The sequence below is a fragment of the Leptinotarsa decemlineata genome, unplaced genomic scaffold (genome assembly GCF_025532065.1).
Source record: "Leptinotarsa decemlineata unplaced genomic scaffold, Ldec_3_MD MMD2_tig00026282_RagTag_RagTag, whole genome shotgun sequence".
NCBI classification, from domain to species: Eukaryota; Metazoa; Arthropoda; class Insecta; order Coleoptera; family Chrysomelidae; genus Leptinotarsa; species Leptinotarsa decemlineata.
Window position 1 is genome coordinate 14732869 of NW_027412668.1, and position 17733 is coordinate 14750601.

Consider the following 17733-nt stretch of genomic DNA (forward strand, 5'->3'; position numbering starts at 1 on the left):
AAAAAGTACTATTCGACAGAAAATTGTAATTTCTGAAAGAGTCAGACATAAAACACATCATTTCACGCCGATAGTGTCGCAACACTAGCTAATTTTATCTTCAAAAATAATAGATGTTCGCCCCTTGCTCTTTGTGTATTGTTTTTATTAGCTTATTGTTGAAATATAACTCCATTTTATTTTGAGAGCGTGTATTATTATATTTGATTATGTGTACCTTTTCGATCGAGGGCATGCGTGAAGGCAAGAATGTTGAAGTTGGCTGTTCGTCATATAGTCGGTTATTTTCGACCTCAACGTTGTTTCAATTTCAGAATCTGACAACAGCGCTAATTCCGTTAGTGTCACTTGTCATCCGTCTTCGTCATTTTAGTATCATTTCCTTTCTGTTTAGAACTTCCCGTCGTATCGCACGTGGATAAAACAATTCGGCAAAATGGTAGCCCAAAAAAAGACGAAAAAGGCCATTGAAAGTATCAACAGTCGTTTGGCGTTGGTAATGAAATCTGGAAAGTACTGTTTAGGATATAAACAGACGTTGAAGACACTCCGCCAAGGAAAGGCCAAACTCATCATCATATCCAGCAACACACCTCCACTAAGGAAGTCAGAAATTGAATATTATGCTATGTTAGCCAAGACTGGAGTACATCATTACAGTGGAAACAATGTAGAGTTGGGAACAGCATGCGGTAAATACTTCAGGGTTTGCTCTATGTCTATTACTGACCCGGGAGACAGTGATATCATCAAGTCCATGCCTGCCGGAGATGGTGCCCCACAGTAACGCAAAATTGTTTTATGTAAGGTGATTTTTTTTGTTTTGTATTATGTACAATTTGAATAAACCTATAAGAATGTACGTGTGTTGTGTATTTTCTTTTGAAATATTCAATATCTTTCTCATAATAAATTTAAAATTTGTTGCATAGATAGAGAAGTTGATTGATCCCTTCTGAGAACTCTACAAGCTTTAGGACAAGCTAAGATGGCATTACATCAAATGAAGTATTAAGGGTGAATTCATGCATCCAGTCAAGTAATTGTAATCCATTGAATCAATTTTTAGGGGCAAAATTCATTAATGAGTACAAATATCTTTCATATACCTGCTACATATTTTATATTCCTTAGCCAAAAGATATAACTCAAGACCCAGTTTCAAACAATTTTTGACAAAAAAGGAAGTCTAAAAATGAAAATCGTTTTATATTTTCGTTTTGTTATTGAGATTGAACGTATTCAAAAAGCACACTTCAATGTGATATTTTCACTTGAAAGTTTACAAAACCGATATATGTTTTGCTACATGAAAGCATCTTCATATAGTGAAACACCTATCGCGGTTTTGGGTGTATAACCTTCTACAATCTGAAAAGTGAACAAAGATAAATCAATAAGGAATTTGCTTAAAGGTAATAAAGGGCAAACTGAAAAGTTACCGCGTAATATAAACCACTGAAATGTCCAATTATTCAGTAACTTGTATTCATAAATTTTGCAAACAAATTGAAAAAATATAAATTTTTATACTTAGCTTTGTTTAGTGGTCGAGGTTTCGGAAAACAATCTTCTTCCGTTGGCCTTTGGCCTTAAATTATAAATAGCTTTGATTCTTTCGTCAAAAGAATGAAATGTCCAGATGTCATATGTGATAGGCTACATGAATACATATACTGGCTTTTTCTTTGAGAATTCAGTTAAGGTTCATATTTCTGTTTTCAACCTCTCGTCTTAATAATGGCAACCAGGTACGATCCATTTCCACAGAGCTATTTGAAATGCACTTGTTACCTCCTATAAGAAATATGCGAATTATTTGAGTTTTCTAATTTTTTCACGAGTTTCTTTGATGATAATTTTTGATTCCCTCCATTTTATAGCATGATCAGATGATTTCAGAATATGCTTTGCTATCCCCGATTCCTTCCATCTGTCTTCTCCTTATATATTCACAATGTTCATTTTTTCTCACATCTAGGGCTTTTTTCACAGAACAAGGTATATTGTAAAAACAATCTTTTGTTTATAATCCATATTTTCGGGATTAGGTTGTGTTAAAAGAGATGTCAATGTGTTGGTAGTTCTAAAAGTTGTTCTTACATTGTATCTATAACCAATGCGTCTCAATTTTTTGGACAAACCGGGAACATGAAGTATGACATTAGTTGTGAGGTATGTGTATTGTTGTTGGGATTGTGGTTTCTGTATATTTTATTGCGTATTGCTTTTACCAACTTCATTAGGAGCTCTTCTCACAAACTTCTCTGGATATGCGTTTTGCTCCAAAACGTTTTAATGATAGTTATTTCCTCTTTCAGACTATGAACTGAATTGCAAACTTTCTTTGCCCTGTCAAAAATCTGTTTAAAATCTAACTATACCTTTTTTGATGCTAGTGTGATGATTAGATTTAGAGTGGAGATATCTTTTAGTATGAGTTTTCTTTCGATAAACACCTGTATCAAGAGTATTTTTCGGTTTCTTGATCATAACGCCAAGAAAAGGAGTGAATTTTTCAGTTTGCCTTTTATTACACTTTAGCAGATTCTCTACTGATTAAGCTTCGTTTATTTTTCACAAAAAAATGTCGTTGAAAGGTTTTGACTTTCTACTTATCCATCCAAAAAAAAAATAATTAAATGTTTATATATGAAAGTAGTTATTTCAAAAGCATTTTTTCTTTCGTGAATATTTATATGAAAGTAGTTATTTCGAGGGGGCTTTTTCTTCCAGTTTGTGTCTGAATGTTACTTCTTTGCATGATCTATACATCTTTGTGAAGAGTTTATTTTGAAATAAATCGCTGTCTTTTTTATGAACCCTACCTCTCGAGATTATATTACTTTTTAATGGCCAATAAAAACTCTTATTATTATAATGTCAATTCCCATGTAAACTAATAATGTATTATCTCTTGAGTTACACACAAGTTTAGTAACTCTTCCTTTTATTTTACCACAATTATATGCATTATTGACAAGCAAATTAATAACAGCAACTTCCTTCCATGATTATTTTATAGATGTAGGCAAATATATCATATCAAACACATTTCAAAGTCACAAATATGTATTCACATACGTATATATAAATGAAATTACTGATAATGTCACTAATTTGATCATAACTGAAATAATTCAAAATGAAATCAGAGAAGTTATAAATATTTTGAGATTTTTTATTGTTCAAAAAACTATACAGTCAAACCATAAAGGAAATTTACCCGATTCTAAGGGACGAGAAGTTTTCAAAAAATAAAAGTGCAAACACAGCTTATAAAACCGATAATAACTTGAACATGCTTATTGAAGATAGCAAAGACGAGAGTTTGGAGTCAGATATATCAGGAGTATATAAATTGTCATGTGGATCATGTCCAATGTTTTACATAGGTCAAACTGAAAAACCATTTAAAGCATGTATAAAAGAAAATAGAAACGGTTTCCACAATGGAAAATTGAATTCAACATATGCTACTCTCCTTTCCAGAAGATAGATTTGAAACTCAACCTCCTGGAAAATTCACAATATCTTAGGAACGTTCAAATTGATTTGAATAATTCATCTATGCTTAATATTTTCTCACAAGGAAATCATACCCACAATAAGTGACTGTAATATCATTCATTTTATTTACTTGGTTTCACTAGAACTCAGTAAATTATCGATTATATTTGGTCTTTCAGGTAGTTGAAGTAATGAGGTATTTAACATTTTTGCTTGAGGAAACTATTGACTAGTAAAACGTGTGGCGGTTTTTGTACAACCGCGTGTAGTGAAAATTTTGCAGTAAATGGTATCTATTATTAACATAACATGATTGATTTAGCCGTTACTACGTGGAAGACCATCGTGAAAAATGAGAAATAAAAAGGATAAAAGTCATTAACATATTTTCCCAACGCTTTTTTCCATTATTTCAAATGTTATTTGAAGGTCAACTGAATAAATTCTAATTCAAATCCCATTTGAAACAAAAGAAAACAATAAAATTACATATTTCACTAACTCCCTAACAAAATTTTATTAATCTACACAGGTGTGACTAGAATCAAGCCATATTTTTCATATGGCTTGATTCTAGAAAATATTGTCTTGTATTGACTGAGCAAATGAAAAAAGAACTTCTTGAAAAAAACAGACTAGAAATCAAGGCCACTCAAGTTGGACATCAATTTAAGAAACTCAATTGAAACAAAATTTATTTGAAAGACAAAATTTAAAGAATAATTGACCTATTCATATTCCACAAATTCAATTCAAACTTTCTCCTCAGAAACTACATGATTAGTTATTAAATTACTTAATAAATCTCCAGTGATATAAACATAACATGTGACAGAGTCCCGCAGGATAGTATTCTGGGCCCAATACTATTCATTATTTTTATCAATGACATCAGCGAGGCTACAAAAAATGTAAAGTCTGCTCTCCTTATCAACTATGCTGATGACACCAATCTCCTGCTAACTGGTGCCACTTTACCAGATATAATCAAGAATGGATGTGACGTAGTCAAACAATGCAAAGAATATTTTCTTGAGAACAAGTTAATTCTAAATGAAGGAAAAACTGACTGCCTCATATTTAAAACCAACAACAGTTTAGAAACGCCACATCACGTAATACTTAATAGTGAAAAACTTATTTGCAATACTTCAGTAAAGTTTTTGGGAATCAGCATTGATGATACTTTGAGTTGGACAATTCACATAGACAATATATGCAGTAGATTGTCTTCAGTAATATATGGGATAAGAGTACTTAAAAAATATGTTGATCTCGAAGTATTATTAACTGTATATTATCCAAATTTCTACTCAACCATGAGGCTAAGAATAACAGTTTGGGGTTCAAGTAATGATTTATGTAGAGTTTTTCTGTGTCAAAAAGAGTGGTACGAGTACTTTTCAATCAAAATTCTAGAGATTCCTGTAGGGGACTTTTTACGTCAAATACGTTGTTCACTGCACCAGCAGTATATATCTTTGAAACAATGAAATTTCTAACTGCTCACCCAAATCTTTTCGAGAAACCCACTTTCATGAAACAAGACATAAAAATGATTTTGCGTATCCCATTCACACTAAGGCATTGTATGAGCGTAGCACCATCTATCAAGCGATGAAATTCTATAACAGAATCCCCCAAAATATACGCAACATTGAGGTTGTAGTCAGGTTTCTGAGGTCATTGAAAGAATTCCTTCTCGATCAGGAGCCCTACAGTATTCAGGATTTTTTTTCAAAATGTGTAACAATGCAAAAGTTCCATTTGAATCAAATTTCTTTTGTCAAAAAATTTTAGTCCGTGTATGATATATCTAAAAAAGTGTGATTTATTTTAGTTTTTTTAGCATTTAACACTATATATTTATTTTTAAGCTCCTTGTGTGATTTTTGACAGTCCATATTTCCTGAAGTGTATGTAGATTTAAGATTTTGTATTTTGTTGACGTACTTTTACAGACAACGTATTCTGCCACTGTGTTCATGTAGGACTACAAATACTCTGTAAAGTAAATAAAGATATTATATCTATCTATCTATGACCATCCATCGGACTTCCATTGTCTACTATATAAAATGATTTGAAATCCCTGAAACAAGTAAAAAAGAATAATTAAAAAAGAATAGCTGAAGATAACAATTATATTAAGCAACAATAAACCTGAAATGAAATGATAGTGAAATAACCTACAAGTAAATATTCAGTAAGTAAGTATTCAGCCAGGCCAGCGTAGAAATACGAAACATATGGAAACCCATCATCAAACGAAAAATGGCCAACTCCCGCCAAAACGGTCATCTCTCACGGAATCAGTGAAGCGGAAAATGGAAAGCAGAGAAGGTGAAAGTATTTCAACGACCTATAAATAGTCATCTCTCGGAGGAATCAGTCCAGTCATCACCCGAAGACGATTGTAGATACCAACAATCGAAACGTCGTGAACTAACGTGACTTGGAATCTCTACACTTTTTATTATTTTCTTTTTTCATTCCTTTAATTTTTATTTATTCAATTATTATATTTTTACTTGTAGGTTATTTCACTATCATTTCATTTCAGGTTTATTGTTGCTTAATATAATTGTTATCTTCAGCTATTCTTTTTTAATTATTCTTTTTTACTTGTTTCAGGGATTTCAAATCATTTTATATAGTAGACAATGGAAGTCCGAACTAGTGAAATTTAGAATTTTCCAGTATTGATAAATATGTCTTTCCTTACTGTTATGCATGAAAAATCCATTCATAAGCATCATATAAAATAAAAACGAAGAAAAATCTCAAAAAAAATTGTAAAGTACTCAAACTAGTCTGGCCGAAAGTTACCATTGAATCACTTAAAAATTCATAACTCGAAAAATTACAAGAAATCGTGATTCCGATAGGTCTTGGGGTCTCCTAACTAAAAAGAAATGTTTGGAAATCTCTGTTTCGGTCACCCTGTATATAAAGAAGAATTGGGTAGGTATAATTTAGTTTGTATTGAACACTACTCCTAACCACTACAGTTTTGTAAACTATTTAATGAAAGTCCCACAATAATGAGGAACCATTACCTAGGTAGAATTTTATGGTTTGAACACTCATCCCATACAGTGAAAATTTTTAAACTGTTCCATGAAAATCACATAATAATCTTCAATTAAAAAAATTATTACGGTAACATTCTATCGCGAACAGAAGTGTATTACATAAATTTAAAAGGGAATAGTTTTAGGAGAGATTCGTTTTATTGGAAAAATGGGTTGTGAAGTGTGTTATTTTATGTTACACAAATAAGTGTCTTGTTCATCAGGATACAAAGTATGATTTGATTTTGATTTGATTTGATATCATTATCATCATGTACTTGAACTATTCAGTCAATTATATAATTCAGATGGTAGCTGGGTAGTTAGCGTGAGTGGTTCGTTCTGCTCATCTCAATCAACTGCTATGTGAAGGCTGTTTTGAATCCAACTAAAGGATTCTGAAATGTCATTGCTTACTATCTGACCTGTTCTAGGAAGACCTCGTGTATCCTCAGCTTATGAGGGTTGTCGTTCGTCAAGGGGCGTCAACTGTTACAGATATAGTAAAAATGAATCTTTTTCAAATTTTTCTATAAGGTATATTATTTACGTACAACGAAAAAATATATTAGAAAAAATCTCACAATATAGGCAATTTGAAAAAATCAAATTCTAACAAATAAATTAACACCTGTTATTTGACAGCTGAATTTGGCAGGTTTTTTTTCTTAGCACCCACAGTAGTTTTACTTTTTTCTGTACCCGAATCATCATCCGAACTAGGAATATTTTTAGGTTTCCCATCCTCACTAATACTTTTACTTTCACTCCGACTTTTTCGACGTTGACTTTTATTGTCTTTCAAATATTCACTCAGTTGATGGAACCGGTGTTCCCACAACAAGTTTTGTTTTTGCACCAAATCAGTGTGTTTATTGATAAAATCCACATCACTGGGTAGAAGAAGTTCCCATTTTTTGTTTTCGAGCCGAAGACGGGAAATCCCTTCAAATATTCGCTTAATTTCTTCAGAAGGGATTTTCAGCAAGGGAGACACCTTTTTTCGTTCCACGAATTGATTTTTTGTAAATAAATACAACTGAAACAAAAGAAATATTTTAGAGAAACCTATAAAACCTATAAAAAATAATATTAAAAATGAGTATGTTACAAAATGATAATAGTAAAAGTCTAATCAAGCTTTATTGTGAAAATTGAATCAGTCTTGAAGCACCTCTTCTTCAAAAAAATCGATTTTCATTTCTCATCCAATTATCCTTTTGAAAAATATATCTTCTTCAACTTCCTCCTTGCATGAATACTTATTCATTGGATGGTATACTGTATGAAAACACCGTAGCTAATTTATTGACTAAACAATCTCACATCATTAAATTACATAAAAATACAGCAGACTAGGTACTAACAAGCAGTAGAATTGATACACAATATTAAAGGCGATTGAGTTCATAAAAAAAAGACAACATTTTTATTCTTGTATAGGAAATATTTTCTCATTAGATTAATTTTACTCCAGAGGTTCCTACTTTACTTTCACAATAAGTGAAATGACAATTATATGCAAACAATAACAATGAAAGTAATTAAAACAATAAAATAAAGAAGATACATTCTTTAAGAGTTTGGAAGATGATGAAAATTTAAATTTTGAGAATTATACAGGGTACACCTTTCTTTGGATCTAGATTGGAGTTTACCAAATATTTTAGACATTTTTATGGTCAGTTTTATGACTGGGATTTCACGCACAAAAGAATAAACAAACAAGAAATAATCATAAAAATGATTGCAATTGCTTGACCGGAATCAACACTTTCAATCAGGATCAGAATATATTTTATAGTCACAAGAATCAATTCTTGTTGATAAACTCTCTACACAGAAACAAAATAGAATACAGAGGCAATGAGTATAGAATTGTTGCAAAAGAATATTTACAATGAAAAATTAATGACAATAATGAGAAAATCGATAGACAAAACACCCTAATACGATTAAATGAAATATTCATAATTAGAAATTTTTACAATACAGATTTAATTTCCGATATGCGTTTCACTACGTAGTAACACATTCAGTAGAACATTTTTATTGAAAGTAAATTCAACAGTGGCGAGAAATTAACTTCTCGTCGGCCGTTCAATAGGAAATTTGATTGTTTACGCTAAATGATTTCCAAGAATTCCAGCAGGTTTAATTTTTTTCATTTATTTTCCGTAAATCATAGTTTATGTCGATGTCGTGATCATTTTCAATCAGATGGCATGCATGAAATGGTTTTCTTTGATTCGAAATTTCTTTTGTGCTCCGAAATTCTGGTTTTGAAATTTCTAGATGTTCTTCCAATATAAACTTCTAGACACCTGTTGTTGTTTTTTTATACAGTGTCATCCCCAAAATATGCACCATATGGGAAACTTATTTATTAAGGGTTTTTCGACAAAAAGTCATTCTTGATAAAAGTTTGTGCATCCCCTAGAACTAAACATGCACCAACAAAATACAGGACAACACACTTAATATACTAGGAGCCTTCAAATATTTGATTTCGTGACAAGAGTAAAGTACTCTTATTTAGAAAAATCTCGGAAAATGTTATTTAAAAAAGTTGTTCAGCATTGAAATATACATTTAGATTTGAAGTCATGGCCATCTAAGTGGAGTTTTACTTTTTTTCCCATTTTTTTAAATGGGGAATACGAAAAAAAATTACTCAAAATTGTACACTATTGTAACAAGAACTTAATATTCAATAATATCAAATCACAAAACATCAAAATAAAATAGATATTTTGAAACAAACTCATTGATTTCCTGGAGATTTTTTTGTCCAAATTAAGTGTTTTGAGTTGAATCTCCAGAAAATCAATGAGTTTGTTCCGATATTTTGTGATTTGATATTATTGAATATTAAGTTCTTGTTACAATACTGTTAACAAAAAATAAAAATAACTTTGCCCCAAAAACTTTGAAAATTAATTTACTTTTCAAAAAAATTGACCGTGGTTAACACCATAGTTGTGTAATTTGTAATATTACAGGCTTTCAAAATGAACCGTCGTATAAGGATGCTGTCTATTTATCGTTTTAGCAAAAATTTTTTTCGTAGTCCCAATTTGAAAAAAAAATGGCTAAAAAAATTAAACTTCACTTAGATGGCCATGACTTCAAATCTAGATGTATTTTTCAATGCTGAACAACTTTTATAAATAACATTTCCCGAGATTTTTCAAAATAAGAGTACTTTCCTCTTGTCACAAAATCAAATATTTGAAGGCTCCTCGTATATTACGTATGTTGTCCTGTATTTTGTTGGTGCATATTCAGTTTTAGGGAATGCACAAACTTTTATCAAGAATAACTTTTTGTCAAAAAACCCTTAATAAATAAGTTTCCCGTATGGTGCATACTTTGGGGATGACACTGTATGTCTACCTAAGATTTTATCAGTCTTGTATGCTACGTTGATGTTCTGTTTCGTTAATAGTCTACTTATCTTTTCTGATGTCTTTCATGTACTCGTATATGTCAGTGTTTTGAAAGTGTTAGTATTATCTTTAATGCGAGTGTACACGGCTTGTTAAAAATTCACTATTAGAAGCTTACAGAATATAGAATCCCATATTGAATTTGAAAAAGCAGTGAAGAAGCTTTTGCTAGGGAAAACCTATTACAATCTTGGAGAATAATTTGGAGATTTCTTGTGATATACTCATTCTATCAATATTTTAATTTTGTTATCAAGATTTTTATACAATTTAGGTCTTTTATACAATTATTTTAATGATTATTTGTGTTCACACTGTTTTTTACCTGACATTGTATATTTTACTGTACCACTCAAACTTTGTAACCATGATTTATTTTCTGCAAATGTATTATTTGAACTGCTATTCCAAGAAGTTACATATTATAAGACAACAATACTATTAGTCTGTCTAACCTAATGTCAGTATGAGATTTTTTCAAAAACTACACCTCACGATTTGTAATTTTTGAAAATACTATGGATCTTAATCAAGTAACAGCCGAATCAATAAAAAAACTAAGAGATTTTTTCAATTCACTCAATGAGTTTACAAGGGGATTCACATTATACTTATTTGTAGTATGGGAACCATGCAACTGAGGCATATTCCAGTGCTGATCTAACTGAAGAACAATATAAAGTTTTGAGGGCATTACATGAGAACTCTCTACCATTTCTTATTATAAATCCTAACATTTTGCTTCCCTTTGCAGAAACATTATTGAAGTGTCTTTTGAAGTTCAGTTATTGATCTAAAGTTATAATATAAAAAATAATAAAGGATATTTTTTGATTCGGAAAAAGTGATGATTATCATCATCATGTGTTCTCATTTCGTCAAAAGATAATCAAATCAGTTCAATAATGCTAAACCTTGTGGAAAGCGGGTTAGCATTATGAAACCGGATTTATCAAGTCATGTAAACACCTACTTCAAGAGGTGTAAGAATTTAGTGACATGAAAATACTCTAGAATCTGTTTTATTTAAAATTATCCTAATTGAACAGAATGAAACCTCATGCCTGCTCGATTGAGAAAGGCAAGTGGTAGATGAAATTAGATGGAAAAAGATTTAGATTGAACAAATAGGAATTTTTGAGACAACTGCATATTATAAGTTTTTGAATATAAGGCATTATTGATATGAATCTCGAAATAATATGGTCGCAAAAAGAAAGTATTCCTGCCATCACGAATGGTATTGCATCAGTTTTCAATTTTATACGAAAAATAAGCCCAAAAGAAGCCCTGTTCCCAAAGACCAAAACTGCAACACTCTTCTCGACGCGCGTTTCCCCAACCAAGTTGGCGTTTTCAGAAGTAGACTTCATCTCCAGGAAATGAGAAGAGTATTGCAGTTCTGGTGTTCGGGAACAGTGCTTGTTTTAGATTCATTCTATGCCGGAGGTTCTAGTTTCACTTTTCAGAAAAATAGGCTCAATCGTCTCATATGTCAAATTAACGAACAGTTATTCAAATTGTGATGTGTTGGCAATGAAGATAGTTAGGAACAGGTTTTATAAAAGTCACGCTTGATTTGTGTTAATTTTTTCAAGTTAATGGATTTGTGTTAGGAACCACACGTTAAAAGGTAAGACCTCGTTAATCCTTAGCTCACACAAGTTTTGACTTTTGAGGGTTGTCGTTCGTAGGGGTGCGACAGCTGGTTAACGAAAAAACAGATTTTAAAACAGATTTTTTTTTGAACATTAGAACCCCGATTGTTATAAGAAATGTTATATGCTTGCATAACTTGTTCTATCTTATGAAATGAAAAAGTAGTTTTTTCACCACTTCATCTAACACTATCACTCTTATTGAAGTAAAGCACACATCTACCCAACAAGAAATAAAGCAGATTTGGTTACTAATATTCCTAATTTTACTTATATTCAGAAAAATATACCGTATACTCTAATAAAAATCTATAACAAACTTCCAAATGCACTAAGAAGCCTCTCTAAAACAACACTCAAAAATAAACTTAAAAACTTTCTTCTAAATAGAGCATACTACTCAACTGATGAATATTTTAAAGATACCATCCCTTCAGATTTTACCTGCTAAAATGTCTCACATTTAATTGATTTCAATTTTTTTAAATGTTTTTAACTGTATATTTATTACACTGACATGTTCTACGCTCATCTGGGCATTTTACTTTATTGTAATTGAACAAATAATAAATAATAAATAAATAAATAAAATAAATAAATTTATGATTGAAGAAAATGTTTAGGTGACACGAGAAAAATGTTAATTTTTAAAAGAAAGACCTAATTTTAGAGCAAATTACAGTCAGATCTTGTATAAGATTTTTTTTATCCTTTGGAAAAGGAAGGTATGAAACACAATACTTTAGAATATTCAAGAACTGCTCTATTGAATTTGTTTTCCAACGATGAAAGTGATAATTAGTTGGAAAATTTTAAGTAAAGTCGATATAAGAAACCAGATAATATCATCAAAATAATATAACACAATTATTAGGTTTTGTTAAATCGTAATTTCTTTTTTATGCTCACCATTGTTTCATGTGCGAAAAAATGTTCATATCACATAAAAATAATGACAAAATGGTTGAGGCTTTCGTGGCCGAAGTTTTCAGAGTGAATATTCTTCGGATTTGAAAGCCGCAGATTTTTGGAATCTCTTTCTGATGTTTTGCTGGCGCGAGTGGCTAGCTTCTTCAGAGGTTTATACATATTAACGGCATGTAGAAAAAGGTCATCAGATGTTACTGACAATTTACCTAATCCAGATACAGGTGTTATCATACCAGACTACCTGAATCAACCGAAACACGCTTTACAAAATTTACCTAAGCCAGGTACAGGTATTACCACATCAAACTACCTGAGGAGTCATCATAAGTGTGCTTTACGTAGCCGTAATATCCAGTCATTGGGGATTTTAACTCAAGATGTATAAAGCACTGAAGAAGCTAGCCATTCATGCCAGCGAAACGTCGGGAAGGCATTCCAAAAATCCACGGCTACTTTGATTTTTCTGTTTTTTAATTCCACTGCTTACTCTGCAATACTTACAACATAGTCCCTTGCTCTGCACATAGACTCTGCTGGAACTCCACAAGTGGCAGAAAGTGTATTAGCGGGGTATAGGACTTCAGATTTCACCACCCAGTTACCTCTAACCAGATTTGCTACATTTGGGAGAGTTTTCAACAGGACGTCTGCGGTAGGCCCTCCTGTTAGCAGCAGCAGGAGTTGTTGAAATTGAATGATTTGAGCTACAAGAAAAAAAAATTTAAAAAAAAGATATAAAATAAAAACAAATGAATTGGAATACATACCATCCTTCAACAGTAATCTACATTGTTCTAAAACAGGCAATTCCCTTAAGGCATGAAGAGAGAGCATGTGGGATGGTAAGGAAGGTTCCAAAGGTGTCTTTTCTTTATTTTCTGGAATTAAAAGCTTTATATATTCAGAATCAGTAAGGTAATTTGCTTGAACTGTGTCCTCTGTGTTATCCGATATTAATTTCAGCCTTTCCACCTAAAAAAGAATGCTGTCAAATTGGAAATTTTACTATATATGATTTTGTAGGTGATATAAGTATTTACTTAGTTATCTTTCACAGGTTAAACCATTTGTAAATTTTCAGATAAAATTCAGATCAACAAAAACATTAATATGTCTCTACGAAATCAAACTGAACCTATTCTTATTAAAGACATTAAATGAATGGTAAAATATCATAACTTAGAAAAATTAGTTGCAGGGGTAACTTTTCTATTCAGTGGTATGATATTACCATTTAGAGTGTTAAAGAGAGTGAAGATCAGCAGTAAACACTGAGGTATATACTAGTTATTTATCACTTTATGAAAGAAAAAGTTCTCAGAATACCGTCTGCAGTCTTCCAGACTGGTCAAACTGAAATGTTCCCTAACCTCACCAATACTAAGATGCAGACCTCTCTATGCTATTCTACACCCCCAGCACTTTGAAAAATTTCATCTGTATACATTTTTATTAGACTTACTTATTTTAGTGCGCTGATCACAAATATGAAATAAAAACTTGGTGTTCTACTGTACTTTAGAAAATACGACCTCTCGAGAATCGAAACTGTTGAAAAATTGACTATTTCAGGATGTCACTGGGTAATAACTAATAAAATAACATCTTTTCAGAATTGCATGCTGCGAATCCTAATTCACTTGCCTCGCCTTTCATTGTTTTTCCGTACAAAGCATTAAATTTCCTGAAAATTGTATCTTTTCTGGCAACCACAACATACTCGTTTATGAAACTGAATGACAAATTTTGAAAGGACTTTTTGCATTATTTCTGTTGGCAGAGGTACAACACTGAACAAGAAGTGAATGCGATATTGAATTTATACGGCCATTAAAAAAAATAAGGAACGCCACCTTCTGTTTTGTAATTTAGAATATGCCTTCTACAATTGTATCTACTTTTATAGTTTGTGTAGTGTTTCCCTTTGTAGAAATTGTAATTTTTTGTAGTAATAAACAAACACATACCTTCTTCTAGAGTAAAACTCAATATTTATGAAATTTGACAACATAATTTTTATTTCATGACTATAACTTTTCATCATATTGCCAACAAATAAGCTATGAAGCTTGCGATTGTGAAAAGGAATCATTTAACAATTTTTCATTACCAGAAGTTCGTATCGCCAAAAGTGTACCGAAGCACCAACTTTTGACCTCAAATTCGTGATCAACGAACAAAAATATATAGGGCTAATACAATTTTTTTTTACAGGCTCTAGAGAACTTAATAATACTGATTGATGATAACATACATTACTTTGCACACTATTCTCATTATGCCAGGAACATTCAATCCAAGGTTCTTCAGCACTCCTATCTTTCAGTGTTTTGTAACTGTTCTCATTTTTTTTCCATCTTTCATCATTAGATTTGAACTTTACGGTCACTTTTTCTACAGTACTTGGTCCAGCCTCTTCATCAGAATCATTGGTATCCATAGTTTTTTTCCTTTTTAATCCCTTTTCCATATAGGGAAAAGTTGGTCGAAACTGAAATGCATCTAGAAGCAATTGAGAACTGCGAAACTATGTTATCTTAGAAAATATTACCTTTGAGAGCTGTAAGATGAATTTCTCTACCATTGTATACAGCTGCTGCATATTTATTAGGGTCTTCAATAGGTCTAGTAGATTGTAAGAATACTTTATCAACAAGACCACTTTCAAAATATTTTTCATTTGGATTGTTAGTATTCCCATCAACTTCCTCTGCTATGAACTCAGCTTTACCACTATCGAAATTTGGGGAATCAATATCAATGCCTAATTCCAGTTTAACTTCTCGATTTTGTGGTTTAATGAAACATTTCCTAATATTGTGTTGATTTATGCAAAAACTACTTTTCAGTGGATATTGGAATAAATGTAAAGTTTCCTCTAGCCGTGTTGAATGAATTATCGGAATCTACAAGTCGAAAGAAAAAGAATTTTCAATCAAGCAAAGATAACCTCAAAAAATTGGAAAAAATACCTCTCTAACAACAGGATCATCTTCATCAGATTCCATTCCATCCATTCGATCACACATTCTTGTGTGCAATTGTATATCTTATTTATATTTTCTATTTACTTTTTCACTATAAATTACAAACTATTTAAAATACATATTCCAACTGTTTGTATAATGTTATCTCTGATCTCTGATCCATAGCTATAAAATCTAATCACAACACCAGAAACTCTGACAGGAGACAAAAGTAAATAATAAGAATGGACATGCACTTGCATACTCGGTTCGAAATCTTAAAATTTGTTCTTCTTTTAGATGTGTTCGACATTTAAGGTCATTTTCCCAGTTCCAACGACATGTCCCGTCCTTTGACAGCACTTTGCCACTTCCGTACGATCATGTGTATATAACTCTAGATTTGCTACAAATCAGAGAATTAATAAAAAAAATGCCTGTTCATTGGTCACTTGTCATCCTTTCTATTTTGTGATTCTACTCTCAAGGACTAAACTCTCTGAGTTTTTGTTTTGTTTCTGGGTATTCTTCTATTTCTACAGTTGCTTTTCGGGTTGAAGCTCCATTGAGCGGATATGACGGTTACAGGGTTTTGGATGCAATTAACAGTTTTTTCTGGAAACCTCATTTTAAAATGAATGGAACAGTTGGAAATTGATCCCCATAGTTGAGATAGAGAAAAATATTAATCTTTCTGTCTATAACGTAATTGAAAAATTCTGACTTGAACTCGGAATTCAGACATTTTTTGAACTTATCTCTTGAATCTTATTTTATCTATTGTATGTGAAAGAAATATAAATCTGTTGAAGAATCTGTTTTTTTTACCAGCTGTCACTCCCATACGCAAGACAACCCTCTGAAGTCCCCTGCAAGCTAATGATAGACAAGGTCTTACCTTCAAACGTGCAATTCCTATCATTTTGAAAGGTAAATCTGAGTTTAAAGTCCAAAATATAAAAAAGAGAGCGTACCCCTTTCTTCTACTCTTATGGACATCTGTTTAAATGGAAATAAAAATACAAAAGTTCTCAATGATTTTACCCTTGTTTTTGAACCCAATCTCCAATTTGAATTTTTTCTGGTATTAATTGTAATTACCAACATTTTCAACCTCAGATTCGTATGAAAATATAGTAAGTTTTCACATTAATTAACAAAACATCAATATTACAACTCCACCTTGATAAGGAAGTCTTCTTTGAACATGTTATCATGTGCTATATGGAGGGTTAGTTGAACCGTGTACCTTTACAACTGTCGTATCGATGCTCTTTCCAGCAAGGAAATATCGAATATGAACCAGATGAAACCCTTCAAAGCCAAGGCACAGACAAGGTATAATAATGACCCGAATTATAACTAAAACGGGAATGAAAAACCACAGTAAACAATTTGAATTGGTCATGATATAAATTATTTTATTCAATATCAATATTCTTCACAACTTCATATGAATAAAGCCAGATGCGATCGTATTTGAAGCATTTCAATGAGGCTTCTTCCTGAGAATAGTACAGCAAACGTGTCACCATAGGCAGCACTAGCAGTAAGGACAAACAATAAACTATTCACATGTCACATGTAAAACAGTGTTATTTACGTAATATTAATATATTATTTAAAAATATAAATCTGATATAAAAAATTATTTTGTGCTAGTATGATGCCAGCAAAGCATTGTTGTTTTGCGAATTATACGTCGGATAATCGATATCCGGAAAAAAACGTGTTTTTTATACCATTTATAAAACCTCATAATAATGAGGTTATATGTAAGAAATAGATACATGCTTCGAGGAGAGTGGATTTAACAGTGCAAAAAATGAATAAATATTTATATGTATGCTCTAAACATGAAATAAATAGTAAACTTTTCATAGTTAATTACCATCGATTAGAATGAGATATAACCTCAATCGTTTATTAAATTATATTCATTATATTTAATTAAATTTATTTCATTACCATCTATATTTGATTCATATTTCAGTCGGAAATAAGTCTGAAATTCATAATTATTTTAAATTTCTTTCATTACAGTTTGAATCTACCGCTACCCGTTTACTAGAGTATGTATATACTAACACAGCTTACTTAAAGTAAGCTGTGATACTAACATGTCTATTAATTCACTTTTTTCCAG

General features: G+C 31.5%; 2 protein-coding genes across 2 annotated transcripts; one reads left to right on the plus strand and one right to left on the minus strand.

Moving 5' to 3' along the window:
• The first annotated feature begins 365 nt into the window (after positions 1-365).
• RpL30 (Ribosomal protein L30) lies at positions 366-862 on the plus strand. The gene has a single exon (XM_023173516.1). It carries the CDS (start codon positions 437-439, stop codon positions 785-787), a length of 351 nt encoding a protein of 116 aa, XP_023029284.1. The 5' UTR covers positions 366-436; the 3' UTR covers positions 788-862.
• A 6238-nt stretch (positions 863-7100) lies between these two features.
• On the minus strand, positions 7101-15831 carry Polr3E (RNA polymerase III subunit E). Its single transcript, XM_023173514.2, has 6 exons — positions 15594-15831; positions 15173-15527; positions 14876-15123; positions 13389-13593; positions 13123-13325; positions 7101-7623 (listed from the first exon to the last, which is right to left on the minus strand). Exons 1-6 carry the CDS (start codon positions 15648-15650, stop codon positions 7219-7221), a joined length of 1473 nt encoding a protein of 490 aa, XP_023029282.1. The 5' UTR covers positions 15651-15831; the 3' UTR covers positions 7101-7218.
• Positions 15832-17733: the final 1902 nt, after the last annotated feature.